We start from the raw sequence: 20555 nt of genomic DNA, 5'->3' as shown, positions 1-20555 counted from the left end.
TTTTAGTCCTGTCACCCTCCTTAACATCCGAATATTTAGCTTCTTGTGTCAACACCTAATCGCCATAGAGATCCCCAATCATTAACATTGTATGCACTTACGAGTCCAGAGCAGCTCGATCCTATGTATATTGCTCTTTGGAACAAACCCATGAGGGTTCAAAGTTTGTACTAGAGGAATAAAGAATAAGCATGGTGTACTTTGCAATAATATTCTAGTTTCCTTTTCTTAGATGGGGTTGATCGCGACCATTGAACTATATATGTAAATCATTTGGTTGATATGTATCATCACGTGCAACTCTGGTCATTGCCCAGAATTAGCTTTACTGTATCAGGTCATTGTAACCTTGGCCACTTGATATCATACTATACAGACTTTTTTATATGTTCCCCTTTTTTCTGCAGAGTTTGTTGAAACAAGTGAAGCTGATAGAAAACCATTGCAGGAGAAACATCTTCCTTTAGTGTGTTGACGAGTCTTTAACATTCGGCGATTCGACCGCTAAACCAGTAGGACATCGTTTCCCGCTGGGCATACTACTGCATAATTAGATGAAATAATATGTAATAAAACTCGACTATTGCACTGAAACCCATTCAGTCTCGGACAAAGAAATGGATAAACATGACCATGACATTGTAAATTCATTCGTATAGCAAAGTGTAAAAAAGTAATGAAATGTATTGTTCAACCTACTACGAATAAGTCTAAATTTTCAACTTCCGCATTATGTTTTATTGTTAAAGATCTCTATAACTGACAGGTGAATGTACGGCAATGAAGGACGAGTTACTTTGTATAAATTTGCGAAACGAAAACAATCACACAATATAACTTCAAGTTTTTAATATGCGCACATATCTGATCAATTAAAGCCACAGCTGTTAAGCCTAGTAGAAGAAGTGCGGTGTTTGCGTTTGCTCGATGATGCAGCATGCAAGACGTGCGCCTGCGTTTCCGGTTGTCAGGCTTCCGGCATCACCACCGAGACCGAGATCATCGTTTTTTGCGTGAAGCTGAAATTTCATATAGAGCATATATCACACGAATGAGCATTCATATGAAAAATGAAACCGGTTTGTAAGCCGTCGTAAAAAGCATGAGCCATTTTCAAAGAATTTCGTTAAAGAATGTATTTTAAAGTCAGAAATCTAAACAACCAGAGTGCAATCACCGATTGCATGATTCACCTCTACAAAGCTTTTAGATGTCATCATTAGCCAAGGTAAACAATTATTATGCAGAAAAATAATTTGGACACTTTCCCCCAATTGTTTTTGCAGCTTGTATGTTTACATTACACTTTTCAAAAATTTTAAGTTGTTTTAAATGAGCACGATATAGCCAGTAGTGTGCTGACATAACATTAGCGCATACTATACATGTATTCTGTGACAGGGCGTAAAAAAATCCCCCCCCCCAAAAAAAAAAAATCGAACTTTTTTATATCATATCAATGTATCGGTACTACAATGAGATGATTACAAAACAAGTAATGTTGGTTTTGTATTTTTCTAAAAATAAATCATGGTTCCTAATATATGATTCAAAGGTCATTGTCAGTGTCCATCTCTGGAAGACATATTTATCAGCGTGAAGGTCACAGGTTTTGGGTAACACTGGAGTGAGATTTAATAATCCAATCATAGTTCATGCACCAATAATTACATGTATTAGCTGCTAGATCTATTTGACTGTGTTGCTTTTAAAGACACTTCAAACACATAAATGGTTTTATCAAGCGGATGAAATGAAAGCTAAGAGCCTTTATCAAGAGCACACAGAGGCAGACGACACTGGCTGGCCTGGGTGTGTATCGAACCAGCCACATATGGACTGCGAGTCCGACACTCAGTTGAGCTACGGCGGCTGCCTACTACACACCAGGCCTCGTATGGAAACCATGAAACACGTTTATTTTGAATAAGCATATTTACTTCTAATTCCACATGCATTGGTCAGAAACACTGCCTTCTAAGCAGATTAGGATACACACAGCATGGACGTCTTGCTTTTTTGAGGGTTTCAGATCATTTTTCAGCACATAATAGGCTGTACATGGCAGCCAGTATATCTGGTGCAGGAAGAACTCAAAGGAAATTAATGGCAAGTTTCTCATATCCAAGTTGGTCGAGCAGAGACTTACGAGAACAGGGGAGAGAACTGTGGGTAATCTGTAAAATCGAGCTCCATTGACCACCCAACCACACGGTGTCCCGCATCGTGACATAAAAAAACGTGCTCATGAGTTAAACTACTATTTAACCTATGAAAGAAAAGCATCAGATAATAGACGCTTTCGTTTTCCTTGACTGTAATGGTGCATTACTAACAGATGCATCCACGTATCAAGTTACATAATTGGAATATAAGAAACACCCGATAAATTATGTTTGAACACAAACTTAAGCTAAGTCATTAAATTTCATGAACAATAGGTTCCAAAACTCTCATTTCGCAATAATGATGTAGAACCTATTAAGATGCCTCCTTAATATAAGTATAACATTATTTATATAGAACATATTTAGTCAATAACTCTACACAAGCTTAACCCAAGCCCAGGAAATTTTGAAATGTAGGTCAAATTAACGTTCTTTCTGTTAGGATGTGTACTGATATAGATGTATAAAATCATTAATTTTCATACTTTTAACATGAAGATAGCTTGCGAAATGAACATAGCTTAAAAAAATATACGTAAATTTTAGTTAAAGTGAGTAAAATATGGATCACACTGATCAAAGTTTGTAATGAGGTTGTAGTCAAGATGTATCCCTTCACCAAGTTTCATGATTTCAGGTATAACGCGGTATGTATGGTGTGCAAGAAACCCGACCTAAACGCAAGAAACCTTAACCAGGGATGTTTACTTCATGTATATGTATGTATAAAGTGGGTACCCTTATACTCAGTCCCATAAGGTAGGTGCTGCGAAACCCACATCTTTGCCTGTACGAGGCAAGAGTAGTAGAATGACTCCTTTACTAGAACTTACTTCCAAATGTGTTTAAACGTTAATATGCAACTGGATTTGATTAGCTGCTTGTAAGATGAATGTGACGTCAGGAATATGAATTCGACAGGTCGAAATACGCATCATGACTGATGAGGCGAAACAATGTGACCTGCTGGTTCATTGGGCGTGTCGATTCGGGAAAAACTTATTCTCGGGTTCTTTAAAGTTGCACAAGTAGTAAATGATTTTGTCTGGCGGGGCAGTAGTTTGTGACTAATAGCGTGTATGGCTGTAAAAATGCGTTATGACAGGTTAAGGGAATAATCTGAATGTGATACAATTTGGGTTGACAATTTTTCCAGTCAGGTTGATAAACTGTGTGGCTGGATAATTAAACTATGCTTATAAGATTATGATGACTGATTATGCAACGAGTGATAATTCAAAAATGAGTCTGACTGTATTATGAATCAGTGAAGCTTACGCAAATACCTTTTAATATAACAAATCAAAGCCAGTCAGGTAAAAGATTCCAGATGTTTCGCCTTTTAATTTTTGAACCGATCAAGAAATTTAACAACTTTTGTGTTTGCAGGATAAATGCATTTTACTGGTTTGAATAATGAATCAAACATCCGACACCATGAAGTCATAATCACCAATTAAATGATCGATCCCTGTTCATTGAACATTTATATTTTTAATAAGGTCCTTGAAGGTCTGACAGTTAGCGAGCACCTGAGCTATATATTGTTAATCAACTGCTTATGAAATATTGCATTATAATCTGTAGGTATGTTTTGCAAAAAAAAACAAAAAAAAAAAACAGAACTACTATTTTTCCCTTTAGGTAGTTTCTTATAATTCAAATTGTAAATGGTATGTGAAACCTGTCATTTTATTTCACTTTAGATCCGTAGCAAATTTCAATACAAAATTTAGAATAAACGACATAAATTGCTTACCACCAGACCACGGCCAATGATACTGTTAGGTCCAACTAGATTTGCTAAATGTTCATTTCTTGACTCAGCCACATGACCCGCTTCGTATTGGCGTACGTTTCCAAAGTCACCCACGTGTCGCATTCTGAAATAATTTGGTATACTATGCAAGCAAAATACGTTTCTGTGTTATTGATGGAAATATACTCAGAACATTTTAAGACAAAAATACCGACATTGCCATGCGCCTGTCTGTATAAGATGACTTAGCAATTCTTCAATGTTCTACTGTACAAACAAAACACGATATATTTAAAGACTTTGTCCAAAAAATGTGTTTTATATTTTTTGAAAACAACCGTAATATGTAAATACCTACCATGAAATGTGAAGTTACTAAGTAGATGTCTCTTCATTCTCTTTCAGTTGCAAGGCATTCGATAAAGAGATAATTCAATTACCGGTTAACCGCTTGTATAATATATCGATCCATAATAAAAAATAGGGGCGCATTTTTTTCAGACAACAGTTCACCGTTAAAAGAATTGCAGTAAACCGATATATTGTGTAATAGCTTTGTTTAAGGGTTCACCACTACTTAATACAGGTTCTGCTCCAAAATAAATCGTTTAACCTCTTTCATAAAGCTATTCACCGCCATTTAAATATCGGTTGGCTAATTTGGTGTGATACCCAGAAAAAGTATTCGCCGTCATTTAAAAACATTCACCCGCTCTCTTACTATACTATCAGAACGCAATGTTTCAAATAATGTCTTCAAGTATTACGTAAAGCCTTACACAACTGATACAAATCTCGATTTTCTTAACCAAAGGAAGTATAGATGTGTTCTCTACGGAGCTTTCAAACAAGAATTATTTTTTTACAAATGATAAACATAAGCAATAAATACTTACCGTGATATAAACCTTTAAAAGACCCTAAGTGTTTGCGTTTATCGAAGAAAAAAAAAACGAATGCGTTGTTTACTTGTGACAAATTTTACTTTTACGACGGAACACACTGTGTTCGATTATCCGAGAAAATATGCAAATTTAAGCTTGAGATGACCATAGTGTGACAATTTGTATACTAGGAAAAAGACGTGTGTTTAGTGTTAAAACTAATCATTGATGATGAAAGCGATCAAGAGAGAGAGAGAGAGGAATGGAACGGGGATTTTATTGAGTTTTTAAATCCAATATATACATTTCTCTCTTCATGTGATTATTACACGCAAGGTCCCAGTCCGTACAGTAAGCGCTTATTTATTAAAGCAAAGAATTTAATACTGGTTTGGTTTTGTGGTTTAACGCTTTGTTTGGAACAAGATATATGGCGGTCAGTATATCTGTGGAAGCCACTGTCAAGATTTCTCAAATCTCAAATTTCTCAAATACCCCGTTAGTCGAGACTAGAACGCAAGCGGACACAGGTTAGAAGTACGAGTGATCGGTAAAGCAAGCAGTACTAAGAATTTCGTACAAATATATATCTCGATTTTACGGTAATCATAATTTTTGACCAAAAGTGAACTACGTCCGAAAGCTAGCTCTGACTGGTCTGAATTAACCTTTAACCGCCGATTAGCATAACCTGTTGTCTCGCATGTGCTATGGTATATACTTCTACCATCTACTGTATTAGTGACTTTCAAACAAAGAACTAGGGACTCTGGAGCTCTGTAATGGACTCAGAATTAGAATTGTCAAATATTTATTTCCTTTATTTTAAAATGTGTTTATGTAGTTCATATTGACATATCTTTGTCTTTAAAAATAAGTTGTAATTTTTATATGTATCGCTTGAGATGACCTCATCGGCGGCCTCGCTTGTGTTATAGAATGCTGAAAATGTGAAAAATGCAGCTACCTGCAATATATTTGTACAAATTAAACTATCCCCGCAGTCATTAAACTTTCAAAAAAAAATCCTTATTAGATGAGCTAAAATGATGGCTACGTTAATTTTGAAGGAAATGGTTCGATTCGAATGCTGACATTACTGATTAATGGGCATTAAAGCGATGCTTAATGTGATAGATAAAATCGGTATTTGTATTGTTTATTTACCGGTAATTTACAGATCCGAGAAACAAACAAATATTGAAATATATTTCAAGTATGTATCAGAAATTAATTTAGAAACGAATTTTCGTTCTTTTAAATTAATTATGTACTGGATCAGCTGCTTATTCTCAAGAGTTTACAAGGGAGGTAATTTTGATATTACAATTATTATGCCCTAAAACAAATTAAATGTAGTTTACTTTAGCAGACACACATTCTTTATAAATTATGGAAGCTGTTCGATGGTGCAATAATTCCAGGAGGTGTTGATTTGCAGACGATTTGTTATATGACGATACAGACAACCCAGATTGGTTTATCAGATATTTTTGTGTGTATGTGTGATTTGGATTTTTAACGTAGCTTTAACAAGCTTTCACTCATACAGATACGATCTCTGCAGTGTGGCAGATTATAGTTATATCTAGCACTGGAGCATCATGCCGCAGACATGTAGCATCATGTCCCACTCAGTCGCATTATCCTGACACTAGGACGACCAGTCCTGATACTAACCTCTTAATGCTGAGCGCCTAGCGAGGCAGCTGTTAGTACCATTTTTGTAAGTATTTGGTATGACTGCCGTCGTTCGAACCGCGACCTCCAGCATCCGATGCGTACACTCTGACAATTTAGGTCACCGGAGCGCCCTTAGCACATTCTTGAGTTGTATCAGATTTTAAAAAAATTGATATATTCGGGTTTTTTTTTTTGAACCTGCCGAACCTATATTTCCTTCCTGCCAGCCACTTTTAGCAATATTTTTCCATAGTCTAATTAGTAACTAGGAATACCTCTCTATCATGTACGTGGTGGGGGAAGTTTGGGACATGCAAAATATATAAGCAATTATTTTTAAGTTTCATAATTTCAACAAAAAATATACCCCCGATATAAGCTCTTCGTGTATCAAAGGGCATAACCCCAAACAGGAGCATGACTCACCTGCAAGTGTGCTATATATAAGGGAAGTATAGGATGTTACATATTCTACATTTCCCCCCACCCAAAGTATTGTACTATTTTATTTAATGGTCCAATCCAAGGAAATAACCAAAGTGAAGAAGTGGTAAAGAACGCGATCAGGTTATGCCATAAATATGCATTAAACTAGATAATGCTCTATTGAAATAATAATAATAATAATAATAATAATAATAATAATATTATTATTATTATTATTATTATTATTATTATTATTATTATTGTTATTATTATTATTATTATTATTATTATTGTTATTATTATTATTGTTATTATTATTATTATTATTATTATTATTGTTATTATTATTATTGTTATTATTATTATTATTATTATTATTATTATTATTATTATTATTGTTATTATTATTATTATTATTATTATTATTATTATTATTATTATTATTATTATTGTTATTATTATTATTATTATTATTATTATTGTTATTATTATTATTATGCCAATAGGTCCTAGATCTATACCTATGGCTCCATCCAGGGGCATAACCCTGAGGTAACAACATACAAATAGTGAGACAGGGAAGTGTGAAATAATATTGTTATTTGAACTAAAAAGTGAACCGAGTTGTGGAATGTTTAACTAATAGAAACGAATCCCCGAAAGATGTCCTATTTCTTGACGTAATTCGGAGGGCAATACACCTTAGTGGTAAAAGGCTTTTTTTTTACCATACCGTGTCCCATCTTTATAGTAAATTGAACAAATGTTCATTGAAACGAAAGATATGGAATCAAACTGTAATCAAAAGTTGTCATCCTTATTGACTCAAGTGTCCCGCCCAGGGACTTGACCAAGGGGTAGGAGTAGTAAAAATATAATGCCGAAGTGTGGTCATACTATATTCTTTCATTAAAATGGTTTCTTTGGTGGTTTTTACAAGTTTTCTTTTGTTGATATTCAGCATTATATTAAAAATATGATCAAATAGCTAGCATGTGCATACTGCCGCCCGTATAATTGTAGGGGCCTGACAAACGACTTAAGTATACGTGATCTTTCGACTGTTTTGAAGATCAATGAGCGTCATGGTCATGTGAGTGTGACGTCAGAGACGGGACAGCTGAAGCAATGGTTGGTTAGCTTTATTCTGAACTTTTAATGCCCGAATTTAGTAATTTTGAGAATAAACATATGACATCCTTTTATTCCATTATATAGTCTTATCCTTATACCATAAAACCTTCAGTAGCGACCACTAACACTTCTGCCAACAAAAAAATCATCTTTCACATCTTTCACTATATGTGCTCACTCAAATGAGCCAATTATTTAATATTTAATAATTGCGACATGCATTATTTTTAAAATGTGGTTTTAAGTAGCGTGCAGCCTCGAGAAATGGGAGATTCATATTAACATTTACTGTTATATTGTTATTGTAGGACAACCAATGTATTATTCTTTCTTCATCAACTTCTTTCATTGGTGTTTTGTGGTTTGTGTTGGCCCACGCCTACTGGGAGGGAGAATATATTTTGTGAGGTTGTGAATCCTATGGAATCTGAAAGCTCTTGAGGAGCAAACAAAACTCCAGACAGCGTATTTGACACCTGTACAAACAACACTCTTTAGATGTTTAATTATTCAAGTTTGCAAGGATGGAGAAACGCCAACACCCAGTTTATTAGTACGGTCCATTTATTATGCAAGGAACACACTTATTTTGACCGATTTTATAGAAAACAACTGGATGCTTGATGGTCAGACCTTCAGCAAAGTTAACATTGCTTTAGACATTTTAAATACAATAAGCAAAAACCTTGGAAGGCAACATCTAAACGAATTTGATTTCAAATATAAGTGAAATAATATAAAACGTTACAGTTATTGTTTAGCCAGATGGTTAAGTAGGCTTCGATCCTCGACCATGGTGATCAACTTGGATATACATCCGAGCATGTGCATTGTACACCTCAGCTTAAAATCAGCATCGGCTTACAACTTGCGCGTGCCCAGGTATTTATCCAACGCAAACCCTATATTAGACGAAACATATCAGGTGACCTGTGTGCGTAACTTACTCAGGTGTATCTGTAGGAGCACCGTGTGTTGCATTAAAAGGATTGAAATGTGGACCCAGTGAATCGCATCCGTTACTCAGGTTATTCAGTGCGTGCACGTGTAAACCATGTAACTTAGTCTGGTCATTCATAGGAATTCCCTGGATTTCCGTACGTATGTTAACCCCATTCTTCGGCAATCCCTGCTCTGAAAAATATTAATTGAAACATATGAAATTAATAAACACGATTGAAATAAGTGCAAGAAGGTCAAGTTCACACTCGAAGCATGCTGTAATACATGCAAATCTTGAAATTATCGGTCTCAACTTCATAACGACTCTTTCAGAGTATGAATGCAGCCCTTGAAGGAATTCATGAAATATAAGCAAATAAATAAAATAAATAACCAAAACCTTGACAAACTTATTCCACATATAGGAACAAAGTCACGAAATACAAGAAGAATCTTTTTTTTTTAAACTATGACTATGATCTTCATATCCGTAAGAGACTAAGAATTAATTGTCGTGATCGATAAAGAGTCATGCCAAGTATGATGATAATCCAGGGTCGGATCGGCGGGGGGGGGGTGTGTGGGATCCAGGGTTTTCGGACAACCACCACCCGCAGGTCACTTGAAATTTGACCATCGGTTTATTCTTGCTCACCTTTATGGGGCATTATACACACTTTGAGCAAACAGACACAAATTTTTGCTTTGGTGACCTTTCGATGAAAGTTTGTGTACTTTTGTAATTTTGGAACACATCCCCTCCCAAAAAAGCCCCAAAACAGCACTTGACCCAATTCTACCCTGTAATGTATCGTGGGTTTTGTGAAATATATTAAAATGAAAAACAAACTTTTAAACATTAATTCCACCGCTGGCTGTAAATAACTAATATGTCTAGCATTGGATACACACACAAAACAAAGTATAAGGCATGGGCTTGGACGATACTTGGTCTGATAAATTATATTCAAGTGACGAGTGACATGAAATTAACTAATATGACTGATGACTGTGATATGGTAGGTAAACATGGATAACAGACTGACTAATACTCATATTTCACATTTTCACTTTTTTTTGACAGTACAACATTTAGATGTAATGGGCTATGATGCTACGGTGGTCCAACTCCACATGAGTACGCAGGTGGGGAATTACTCATAAGCCTTATATACCAGTCCTTACGATAGTATAAGCCTTATATACATGTACTAGTCCTTGCGATATTATGAAACGTATATACTAGTCCTTGCTATCTTTAAGCCTTATATACTAGTCCTAACGATATCGTAAGACCTGTATACTAGTCCTAACGATATCATAAGACCTGTATACTAGTCCTAACGATATCGTAAGACCTGTATACTAGTCCTTACGATATCATAAGACCTGTATACTAGTCCTTACGATATCATAAGACCTGTATACTAGTCCTAACGATATCATAAGACCTGTATACTAGTCCTTATGATATTACAACCATTATATACTAGTCCCTGCGATATTGCAATATGCATGTACATATCTCGGATTCGCTAGGATGGGCAATTTTTACATTACTAATATAAAAGTCTCGAGTCATATTTCGTCATTAAACCTTCATTCAGAAATGTTTTATGAGTAAGCATATAACTATTCTAATTACCACCAACACCACCACTAAAGCTGGTGCAGCTATAGCTACAACTACTACTAGCATGCGCACCATAACTACTACAAAATCAACGCAACTACCTCTACCATACTAACCACTTTTTGACGAAAATACACAGTTCCTTCAATTTTACTGGGAAGGTCTTTCATATTTGGATTGGTAGTTAAACGGCATTCGGCATAAACTGAAAGTAAAATGAGTCATGTGATATACATACTAAATGTCAGGAATGCACATTTAATTCATATAAGTGACAGGATTTCTCAAAGTTCTAACACAAGAAAAATATAATAATCTATGATCTTAATAGTGTAGGTTGTAGGAAGACAAATATAAGAATCTGGTCTGAAAGGTGAAAGTTGTGGGAACACTAATACAATAGCATGTGGTCTGAAAGGTGAAGGCTGCAATAAGATAAATATATGTGGTCTCATTGTTGTATCTGCGCTTGATACAGTATGTATTAACCAAACACTCCCAACTTATTTGTTCATAATGTTAAGATAAATATATGTGGTCTCAATGTTGTAGGCTCAAGGAAGGCGAATATAAACACCCGTTATCTGAAAGTGTTAGGCTCTAAGAAGACAAATATAATAACACGTCTTAATGTTGCTGGCTCTAGGAAGGCAAATGTAATAATATGTGGTCTGCATGATTAAGGATGTACGGACAAACGTTAATGACAAAGGTGTGTGTGGAGGTAGGTAGGGACTTAGGAAAGTGAGCAGAATTTCAGGTAATAACGGAAACTGTTCCGTGTCCTGGAATACTAATGAACTTTAAACTGTCACATATCAGACCTCTATCTACGCTTGATACAGTATGTATTAACCTAACACTCCCATATAATTACCAACTTATTTGTTCATAATAGCCTATCGTATGCTGAAAAATGGCGTTAAACCAAACAACAACAACAACCACCATCACCAACATACCGCCATTCCCTTAATCACCAATGTCAACAGGCAAACAAAATGACAGATGCCCCAAAACCACTGACTACCACCAGCATCAAGGGTAAGAAAGTCAAACCGGGAAAAATGGCTCAAACCCCACCATTGTCACAAGGCAAGAACAAAAAGGGGCAGACAGATACCTCAAAATCAAGGAACACAAACCACCACAGTGCGAAAGAAGTCATCCACTCCAGTCAAACACCAGGCCCCTGCAAGGAAAATCCTATAGCAGATCCTAAAATATATGACCTTCTATGGACATATAAAGAACAGGAATGCCAACGTTTCCATATGCTGTCACGGGAAAAGAGGAGGGAGAGACCACTAAAGGAGATATTGGACCAAAGAAAGGGTAAGACTCCGATGAACGCAATATCCAAAGGGAAAAATACAATAAAAACACATTCCAAGACAACAACCAAAACAACAACCAAATATCCAAGAGAAATGTGACTACCAAGCAACAAACAGTAAGTAATACGAAAGAAGGGACCAAACAATCAACAAGGAAAATCTATCAACAATAACAGAATTGGTAAAAGACCTAACGATATTCATCGCCAGCAGCAGCTCCAAACACATCTACATTAGTACCAATAGCCTAGTATAAATCAATATTAACACTTATGCAGGAGCCTTCGTAATCATTAGACTCAGATATAACAAACTCATAATTAGGTGCAGCACAACAAGACAGGTAGCCAAATACATGGAGATACATCAAATAAACCAACCCATGTCAAACTTACAAGGCACAAGGCGCTCACAAAAAAAACACCGAGAGGCCCCGAGTGACCACCAATTAAGCGCTCACCGTTACGGATCACTGCCATCTCACCTCTGTCGGCGCCTGTTCGAGTCCCGGATTCAGCCAATGTGGGTATGTGAGAAAGCTTGCCAGTGGCTTCTAGTGGGTCAGTGGTTCTTTCCGAGTTTTTCCTCCATCACTGATACTGGCCGCCATGTATAGCCTATCGTGTGCTAAACAATGGCGTTAAACCCCACAAAAACAGCATAGAGCACGCCGAGCAAAACTCAGCAGGAGCAGACCATGATCAAGGAAAAGGAGCAAATACCCGATTCAGCCAAAATAACCAAGATCAAACCGACACAGATGAATGGACCAAAGTCAAATACATCTAACATAGAGGTCATTAAACTCAGTCCAAAATACAATATTTTAAACAACAATGACCATAGAATTAATAAACCAAGAAGACATATCAAGAGATTCCAGATGAAAGTCAAATCAAGGACAACTGACCAACATAATTCTACTGGAAGTGTAAACAACCCCACCACTGCTCGTTTAATGTGATTGCTACTCGTACCCACTACTTGAATAAAACGTCAAACCTCGCGTTTGCAGTCATTGCAAGTCATGGGGACACCACGCCAGCAGTTGCCAAATCAAAAAGCAATGCGACAACTGCGGCGGCAGCCACAGCATCAAACGCACATAAATTGGACAAAAGTGGGATAATTGCAGCTCACCCCATCATCCCATTTCCAAGGACTGTTCATACACCAGGAGAGAAGAGGAAATTATCCAAGTAATGACAGAACAAAAATTGCCTTATGCAAAAAGCAAAAGCAACAAGCCTATTGAAACGTACCGTGCAAGAAAAGGAGGCAGTACCATAAATACCTGCTTTACCTAAGCCAAACCCTAATCCGACCACTACCTAAGGCCACCCCAGTCCAACAAACCAGCTGACAATAGGACGACCCCCTTGCCCTCACGCAATAATAAGAAACAGGTGGAACATAAATTAAAACAAGAAATTAATGTTTATGGTAACACTATCCAACCAACTAAATCTGATATATCTACCTTCATTCTAGAGGTTCGGAATCAAATCAAAACAGAAAATGCAGACCCTTCATTACCGAACAATTCAAGTACCAAGGGCGTAAGCAAAGCAGGTAACAAATGCGCCCCCAAACGAGGTATTCTCACATGCCACCATTATTCACTACCTAAAGGACATCAAGGTGGGAATCACAGACATCTCTCAAAATTATCATGAAATTTGTATTCCATTCTACGATTTATTATCTGACTTGTTGTAAAAACACCTCGAAACCAAACGCTAATCCGACCTTTATAATCTACTAAAATAAATTAACTATAACATCAAGAATGGATAAAACTAGGAAAAAGAATCTAATAATCTGGAAATGAAATAGCCAGGGATTAAGTATCAATAAACCAGAGCTAATGATTAAACTTCAACAATCTAAACTCAAACCTGATTTGATAGTTATCCAAGAAACCCTCATTCACCAAAAATCAGATTATTCAACCAGTACATTCACCATGAGAGACAATGAGAAAAGGGGTTGGGGTGTTTTAGCCATCTTTGTCTGCGATACACTCCAAAATACATCATTCCAACAATACTCTGTAGCTACAAATGCCCATAACAATCCCACACCCCTTGAGTATTAATCGATACTCATCCACAGTGGGCATATTTTATTTGAAATGTTTAATATATATGACCCTGGCAAGCTACGTGCCATCTAACCTCTTTACTATGCCCAATTAATCAGCACAACGAGTGAATACGTGATATGTGGTGATTTCAACGCAGACAGCAAAAGATGGGGAGGAAAGCACCAAAACAAGTGAGGCAAATTAATCGAAGAATGGGTCCTTAACAACAATCTGGTCATATTAAATGATGGCACTAAAACCAGAATTTCACCAGAGGATGGATCACTATCGGCAGTTGATCTAACAATTTGCACACCCAAATTAGCATCTATGACTAATGGGGAAGTAGATGGAGACTCCACGTTGGGCAGAGACCATTTCCCCATTAGTATTACCATTAACCTTTCCCATCTAGTTGCCACTTCCTCAAAAGTTTCCAAATGGAGACTAGACAAAGCCAACTAGCATTCATTCAATTCCTTGCTCGCCGGAATAACTAGCCGACCTAGGGGAAGAGGACATCGACCAATGCAACCAAACAATTCTTGACGCGAATGGCGACAGCAAACATATAATCAAGGAGGAAAAAAAGCCCTCAATAAATTTCGCCAATTTGCTGACGACAGTGGCATATGGAAAGCGGGCAAACCACGCAACAAACAATAACTGAGCTACAAAACAATTTAACTAACATCGGCAAATGGGCCGATAAATGGGGGTTCAAATTTTCAAAAGAAAAACCAAAGGGAATACTATTCTCCCCCCTTCCCCATAAAGGTACAATATAGAACCGCCAACCCTATATATCCAAGGCGAACCAATCAAATTTGAAAAGTCGCAAAATTTTTAGGCATGTACTACGACCAACATCTCACATGGAATCATCACATCACCGAATTAATACGAAAACTTAACGGAGACTTTAATCTCCTGAAAAACATCGAAGGTTTACAATGGGGTGCAGACCAAGATACTTTGGTAACACTGTACTGGGCCTTAATTAGATCCAAACTGGATTACATATGTCAGATATATGCATCTGCCAAACCATCAATTATTAAACGCCTTGACATAATCCAAGCAAATGCTCTGCGCAAATGTACAGATACACTCTAAAATACAGCTAAGGAAGAACTACAGATCCTAACAGGCGAAACATCCTTAACATTAAGAAGAGAAGAATTAACATTAAGACATGCAGCCAGAATTTCCACACACAATCCCAGTCATCACACAAGGAACATCATTAACAAATGCAACATCCCATTTAGCCTGAGACTCGTCCCCATTCCACCATCTGGGAAAAAGTTCCATACATTATGTAACGAACTACTACTCGACTGCCTTCGTGCAGAATCAACACGATATCCAGACCCTACTCCACGGACAAGGAATAAACCTAATATCAACACGATATCCAGACCCTACTCCATGGACAAGGAATAAACCTAATATCAACACGATATCCAGACCCTACTCCATGCACAAGGAATAAACCTAATATCAACACGATATCCAGACCCTACTCCATGGACAAGGAATAAACCTAATATCAACACCTTAACAACAAATGTTGGATCCAAAGAAGAACATCCTTCAGAAATAAGATCAAAGATCCTGACTATATTAGACAATTTTTTTATAAGGATTTGTCAAAATATACACAGATGGGTCTAAATCAAAGAACACAGAACTGCTGCTGCACTCACTATCCCGGAATTGAATAACGAAATAGGAAGCAGACTCCCGGATAACTGTTCCATATACAAAGCAGAATTTTGGGCCATATTTGAAGCAGTGAAGACATATCAACAGAAATTCCAGAAAACAATAAAAGTCACTCACTGAGTGTGCTAAAATCCTTGGAAACAGGCACCTCAAAGGGGCGTGAAAGCCTCCTAAAAGAATCCAACTTAGTATTTAACAACATGGAAGACCAAATTGCAGAAGTCATGTGGGTCCCGTCTCATATAATCATCCCAGGGAACGACAAGGCCCACATAGCAGCAAAAAACGCACTAAGCGAACCAGAACCGGCCCACATCGATTATAGCGTCCCAGAATTATACAACAGGATATCCAAACAAATTGCCTCTAAATGGCAAACCCAATTGGATACATGCCCCAAAGGACGTACGCAGAACTCGACTAAAAAAACAGTGAGATGCAAACCCAAAGCACCAAAAACCAATATCAAACACCATCAACGGATCATTAACGGAATTAATACAGGAAATCCCTATTTGCAAGTAGCATGAGGAAACATGTCTTGGGTAATTGTGGAAATGGAGCGAAATGCCCCAAATGATTTGATGATGAAGACGTCAGGCACGTTTTCAGCATATGCCCGAAATATGATGAACAAAGGAAACAATTAACCACCACGCTGAAGAAAATTGGCTCGTCATATACCTGCCCTGAACTACTTTATCAAACTAATCCCAGCCCCAATCAAACAAATGATGCCATGTTGATTGTCCTCAAGGAGACTGATAAAATCAAAAAAATATAACCCAACCTGTTATGATCAGACCGGCTGGACATCTCACATATCCTATATATAGTTACATTTAGCCACTTACTTAACCCAATCACCCATCCGCTAGTTTCATGCATTGAAACAGGTGGGGAAGTGGGTGCGGAGGTAGTATACGGTTTACTGCTCGAATAGGACCATGTACCGCGTGAGACGGGCTGATGTTACACCTGCACTCATCACACTACGGCACCCTGGGTGGTTATACAAGCAATGCAGCTTAGTGACATATTCAGAAGAAGGACATAGCTAATACCCATTTATACAAACTCTGATCCTTCTAGGAGCGACTGGGTGGGAAATTAGGGCCGGGGGTAGCATACGGTTTACAGCCCAAGTAGTGGGGTGTTTCGCGTGAGGTAGGCTGATGCTACATCTGCACCTATCACCCACTTCAGCACCCTGAGTCGTCCAAATGTGTAATCAATTACGTAATGCAATAGGTGATCGGTAATTAGGTAACCATCATACTCATACTAACAACATCTATTTGTTTTATCCTACAACTTAAGGCATGATGAATTGTCTTAAAATACAAGAATTAAAATTGGTCAACAAACTTAAATATTATAAAGTGGCTTAACTCACATCCATCAGGGCCTTCAGCCAGTGTGGGTGTGTGAGAAAGCTTGCCAGTAGCTTCTCGTGGGTCGATGGTTCTTTCCGAGGTTTTCCCGGGTTCTTCTTCCACCATTAATACTGGCTGCCATGTATAGCCTTTCGTGTGCTGAAAAATGGCGTTAAACCCCACAACAACAACCATCAGGGCCAGCTGCACAATGCGGCAACGAATTAATTTATTATCTGGTTAGAAATTAAAGTAAGAACCCAAAATTAGACTTATATGATGGTCAATAACTCAAAGCCACCAATACCAACTACAAAATGTGGCACCAAATTACATAATTAGGAAATATGTCCTTAACAAATTAGAACTATAAGGTGATTAAATATCAATCATCAGGCACCCCGCACAAGGCGGAAATACTAATTATTAGAATAGAAACCCCAAATAGTATTCGATTAAATATTTTTTCCCTTAAATAGACAGGAGATTCATCATGTCATCGCTACCTTATCCTACAAACAGCACAAATGACTTTCCAAATTACAAATACGGCAAATCGACGCCATTTACTATTCTGAAACTGGGGTACAAAAAATCAATCCAGGATATCGTTCACATCCTTTCCACTCGGTCTGACATACCTTTGCCACTGAAAGACATGTGCCATATAAGTGAGTGCGTTTGGGCCATTACCACTAACCATGAGTTCAGCGAGACATCGATGTCCCGAAATCGGACTAATCAAACAGCGCTCCCTATTGCATTAATGCGTTGGGAGAAGTGGCACCACTCTTTACCCCTCGAAAAAATCAATTATTCCCACACGGGAAATTAACTAGTCGTACTTGCCCGTAAGGGCGAACAAGACTTTAATTGAAACGACCGACCGATCAGCCAAACCATCTATTGTTGACTCATCTTCCGATGAAGATATGTTCAAGACTAGCCAAGCTGAACGAAGTTTACGTGACATTACATAGTGTCAGGCAAAGCCTGAAGAAATGGAGATTGCCAGAATACTAAAGTAACCAAAGATCTGATAAAAGAGCTCTTCCGAAAGGAAATCAAGAAAGAAGAATTTACGGAGTAGTACAGGCTTCAGAAGCAAAGAGCAGAGAGAACAGCATCATCAGCAGCAGCAACAACAGGAACTTGACAGGATTTGTCGACTGCCTTTGTAGACACGAAAGAGTGCTCCTTCTCTTTCCGAAGATGCACGCCCTATTCATGTGGGAAAGCCTGCCGCCAGACGGGGACGCAATCTTAGACGATAAAACACTGCCATAACTCCCCGTCCACAAAAAACAGCCCTTTGCAGGGCCACCCCAATATTCTAGAAAAGACATACTAGTTTAATTGCCAATTATATGTTAGTAAGTTAAAGAAAATGGAAGTGAGTCTATAAGCATTTCGTTTCGGTAGCTTCTCAAAGTATAGTCCGTTTTTGTTTGTAGTTAGTGCTTGCAATTAAAAGTGAGTTTATTTTAGGTCCGCGCATTCCATGTTTTTTAGGGGTGATTGATTGATTGATTAATTGGATTATAGTGGTGTGCGCACGTTGTGCATGTACCACTGTTAATGGTCGCACAGCGACCTGATAATTGATCCTGGGGGAAGGAAAAAGAGCCTCATCCCCCAGGCGTTTGTGTGTAGCCTTATAGCCTTCAGCCGCGGATCCTTTTGGTTCCCATTGTGGTCTAATTGGAGGGCTGTTTCATGAGTGGGAATGGACCCATGCACCCATGATGCTAAAAAGAAATTATGTTTACCAGTCACTGTGGTGTCGACCAATGCAGTTGTAACGTCAGTCGAGATTGGTTGGTAACAATGACGTCAAACTGGGACACCTAATTTAGGCGGGTGGAAATCGTTCCCTATCTCCGCCCTTTGTACGAATGTCCGGACGTAGGAAGTGGAGGGGAGTTCCGGCATCATACAACCCGCCCGTACTTAGCCAAATTATGTCCGGATGTTTGTAAATGGACCCTAACAACAAATATTGTGTAAGCCACCTGTGCAATTGAGTCAAATTCAATTGAGTCTGATAATGTTCTTAACTACTAGCAATTGAAATGGTACTAGTACATAGTGTACATACTGAGATGCCCTAACAATTTTGCTTTTTTATGGGTGATCATATGAACCTTGTGAATTTTGATGTCATGGGATATTTTCCTTCACGTCCGCGCTTCACCAATATAAATCAAAAGCTTGTAGATCAAAAAATCGTTAACCGCATAATGATAGGGAAAACAAGATTCGCAGGCAGTTTTGGTAAATACTTAAGCCCAAAACCAGCCAACATAAACTTCTACAATTGTCACACTGTAGAAGACCTGCATCATCTATTCAATGATTGCACAAAACTGTCACGGAATGGTGTAAATGTTGTTAATTAAATACATGTACTCGGGTTTCGTTTCTTTTTCTCTGTACAACGATACCCGAGGGTGATTATAATATGGTCTATGTATTTCGAAATCGTGAGTACGATTCGTCCTGTGCCACACGTGCAAGGTGCCTTTGATAAAGAATAACGAAAATTCTAAAGGTATAAATACGTTACTACATGTAAAGGACCTTGACAATACTAATGGTTTTGTCAGCAAGCGGCCAGCTTAAAGGATTCGCACAACTCCAGCTGTAGGGTGAGTTTTTGATGGTAGGAATATCCGGGGTGTCCGGTGTTGTCAGAGGGTAGAAACGTCCGTGTGTCCGGTGCGTTTAAGGTGCCGGAGCGTCTAATGTCTAGCGTCCGGAATGTCAAGAGTGACTAAGGTGACCCAGCTGTAGAGCCGTCAAAGGACCAGGGGGACCGGAGGGTCTAATATTTCAAGTGTCCGGAGGGTCTAATGTTTCAAGTGATCATAGTATTCCGAGGGTCCGGAGTCTATATTGGTTGTGAAATTGATTCGGAGGAGCTGTGGAGCGGATATGGTGCACGGGTGACGGAGTGCATCTCCACACATGTATTTTTAGCTGTATGCTAATTTTGGGTTAGTAAGACCCAGTGTATTATTCAGGACTGGAAGGATAGATTGTATATCCGTTCTTGTTTAGTGACATAATTTCGCTACTTGAGCGAATACATTTTTTTTACTATGTGTAAACGCTTACATTGTTTACTATTTGAGTGAACTATATTCATCTTTCCATTATTGAATCATTTGTGAAATCATTTATCCTGTGTTTTAGGGTTACTGACCTAAATTTATTTGTACATTTTTTCCATCTTTGAAACTGTGCGTTTTTTGTTAAATAGATCCAATATTTGGATTATAAATACGCACACATCTTCATCATCCACTACTCATATAAATCGCCACATTAAACCATATATCTGTGTCGTCAAAACGTGTTCTGTTGTTAATCCGAAATATCCCACCCGGTTATCTTGTT

The 20555-nt window shown here is 37.8% G+C and overlaps 1 protein-coding gene across 1 annotated transcript in view; it reads right to left on the bottom strand.

The window, feature by feature from the left end:
• Nucleotides 1–834: 834 nt before the first annotated feature.
• LOC149801298 (uncharacterized) overlaps nt 835–20555 on the bottom strand; it is a 46691-nt gene continuing 26970 nt past the window's right edge. Inside the window, 5 exon segments of the mRNA XM_089955350.1 lie at nt 835–1019; nt 3928–4051; nt 9002–9164; nt 9167–9188; nt 10746–10834. Coding sequence (XP_089811476.1) covers nt 894–1019; nt 3928–4051; nt 9002–9164; nt 9167–9188; nt 10746–10834 — 524 coding nt within the window. The 3' untranslated portion in view covers nt 835–893.

Source organism: Sinohyriopsis cumingii, chromosome 4 (assembly GCF_028554795.1).
Source record: "Sinohyriopsis cumingii isolate HCF-2022 chromosome 4, ASM2855479v2, whole genome shotgun sequence".
In the NCBI taxonomy this organism is placed as follows: Eukaryota; Metazoa; Mollusca; class Bivalvia; order Unionida; family Unionidae; genus Sinohyriopsis; species Sinohyriopsis cumingii.
This window is presented reverse-complemented; position numbering and strand designations above follow the sequence as displayed.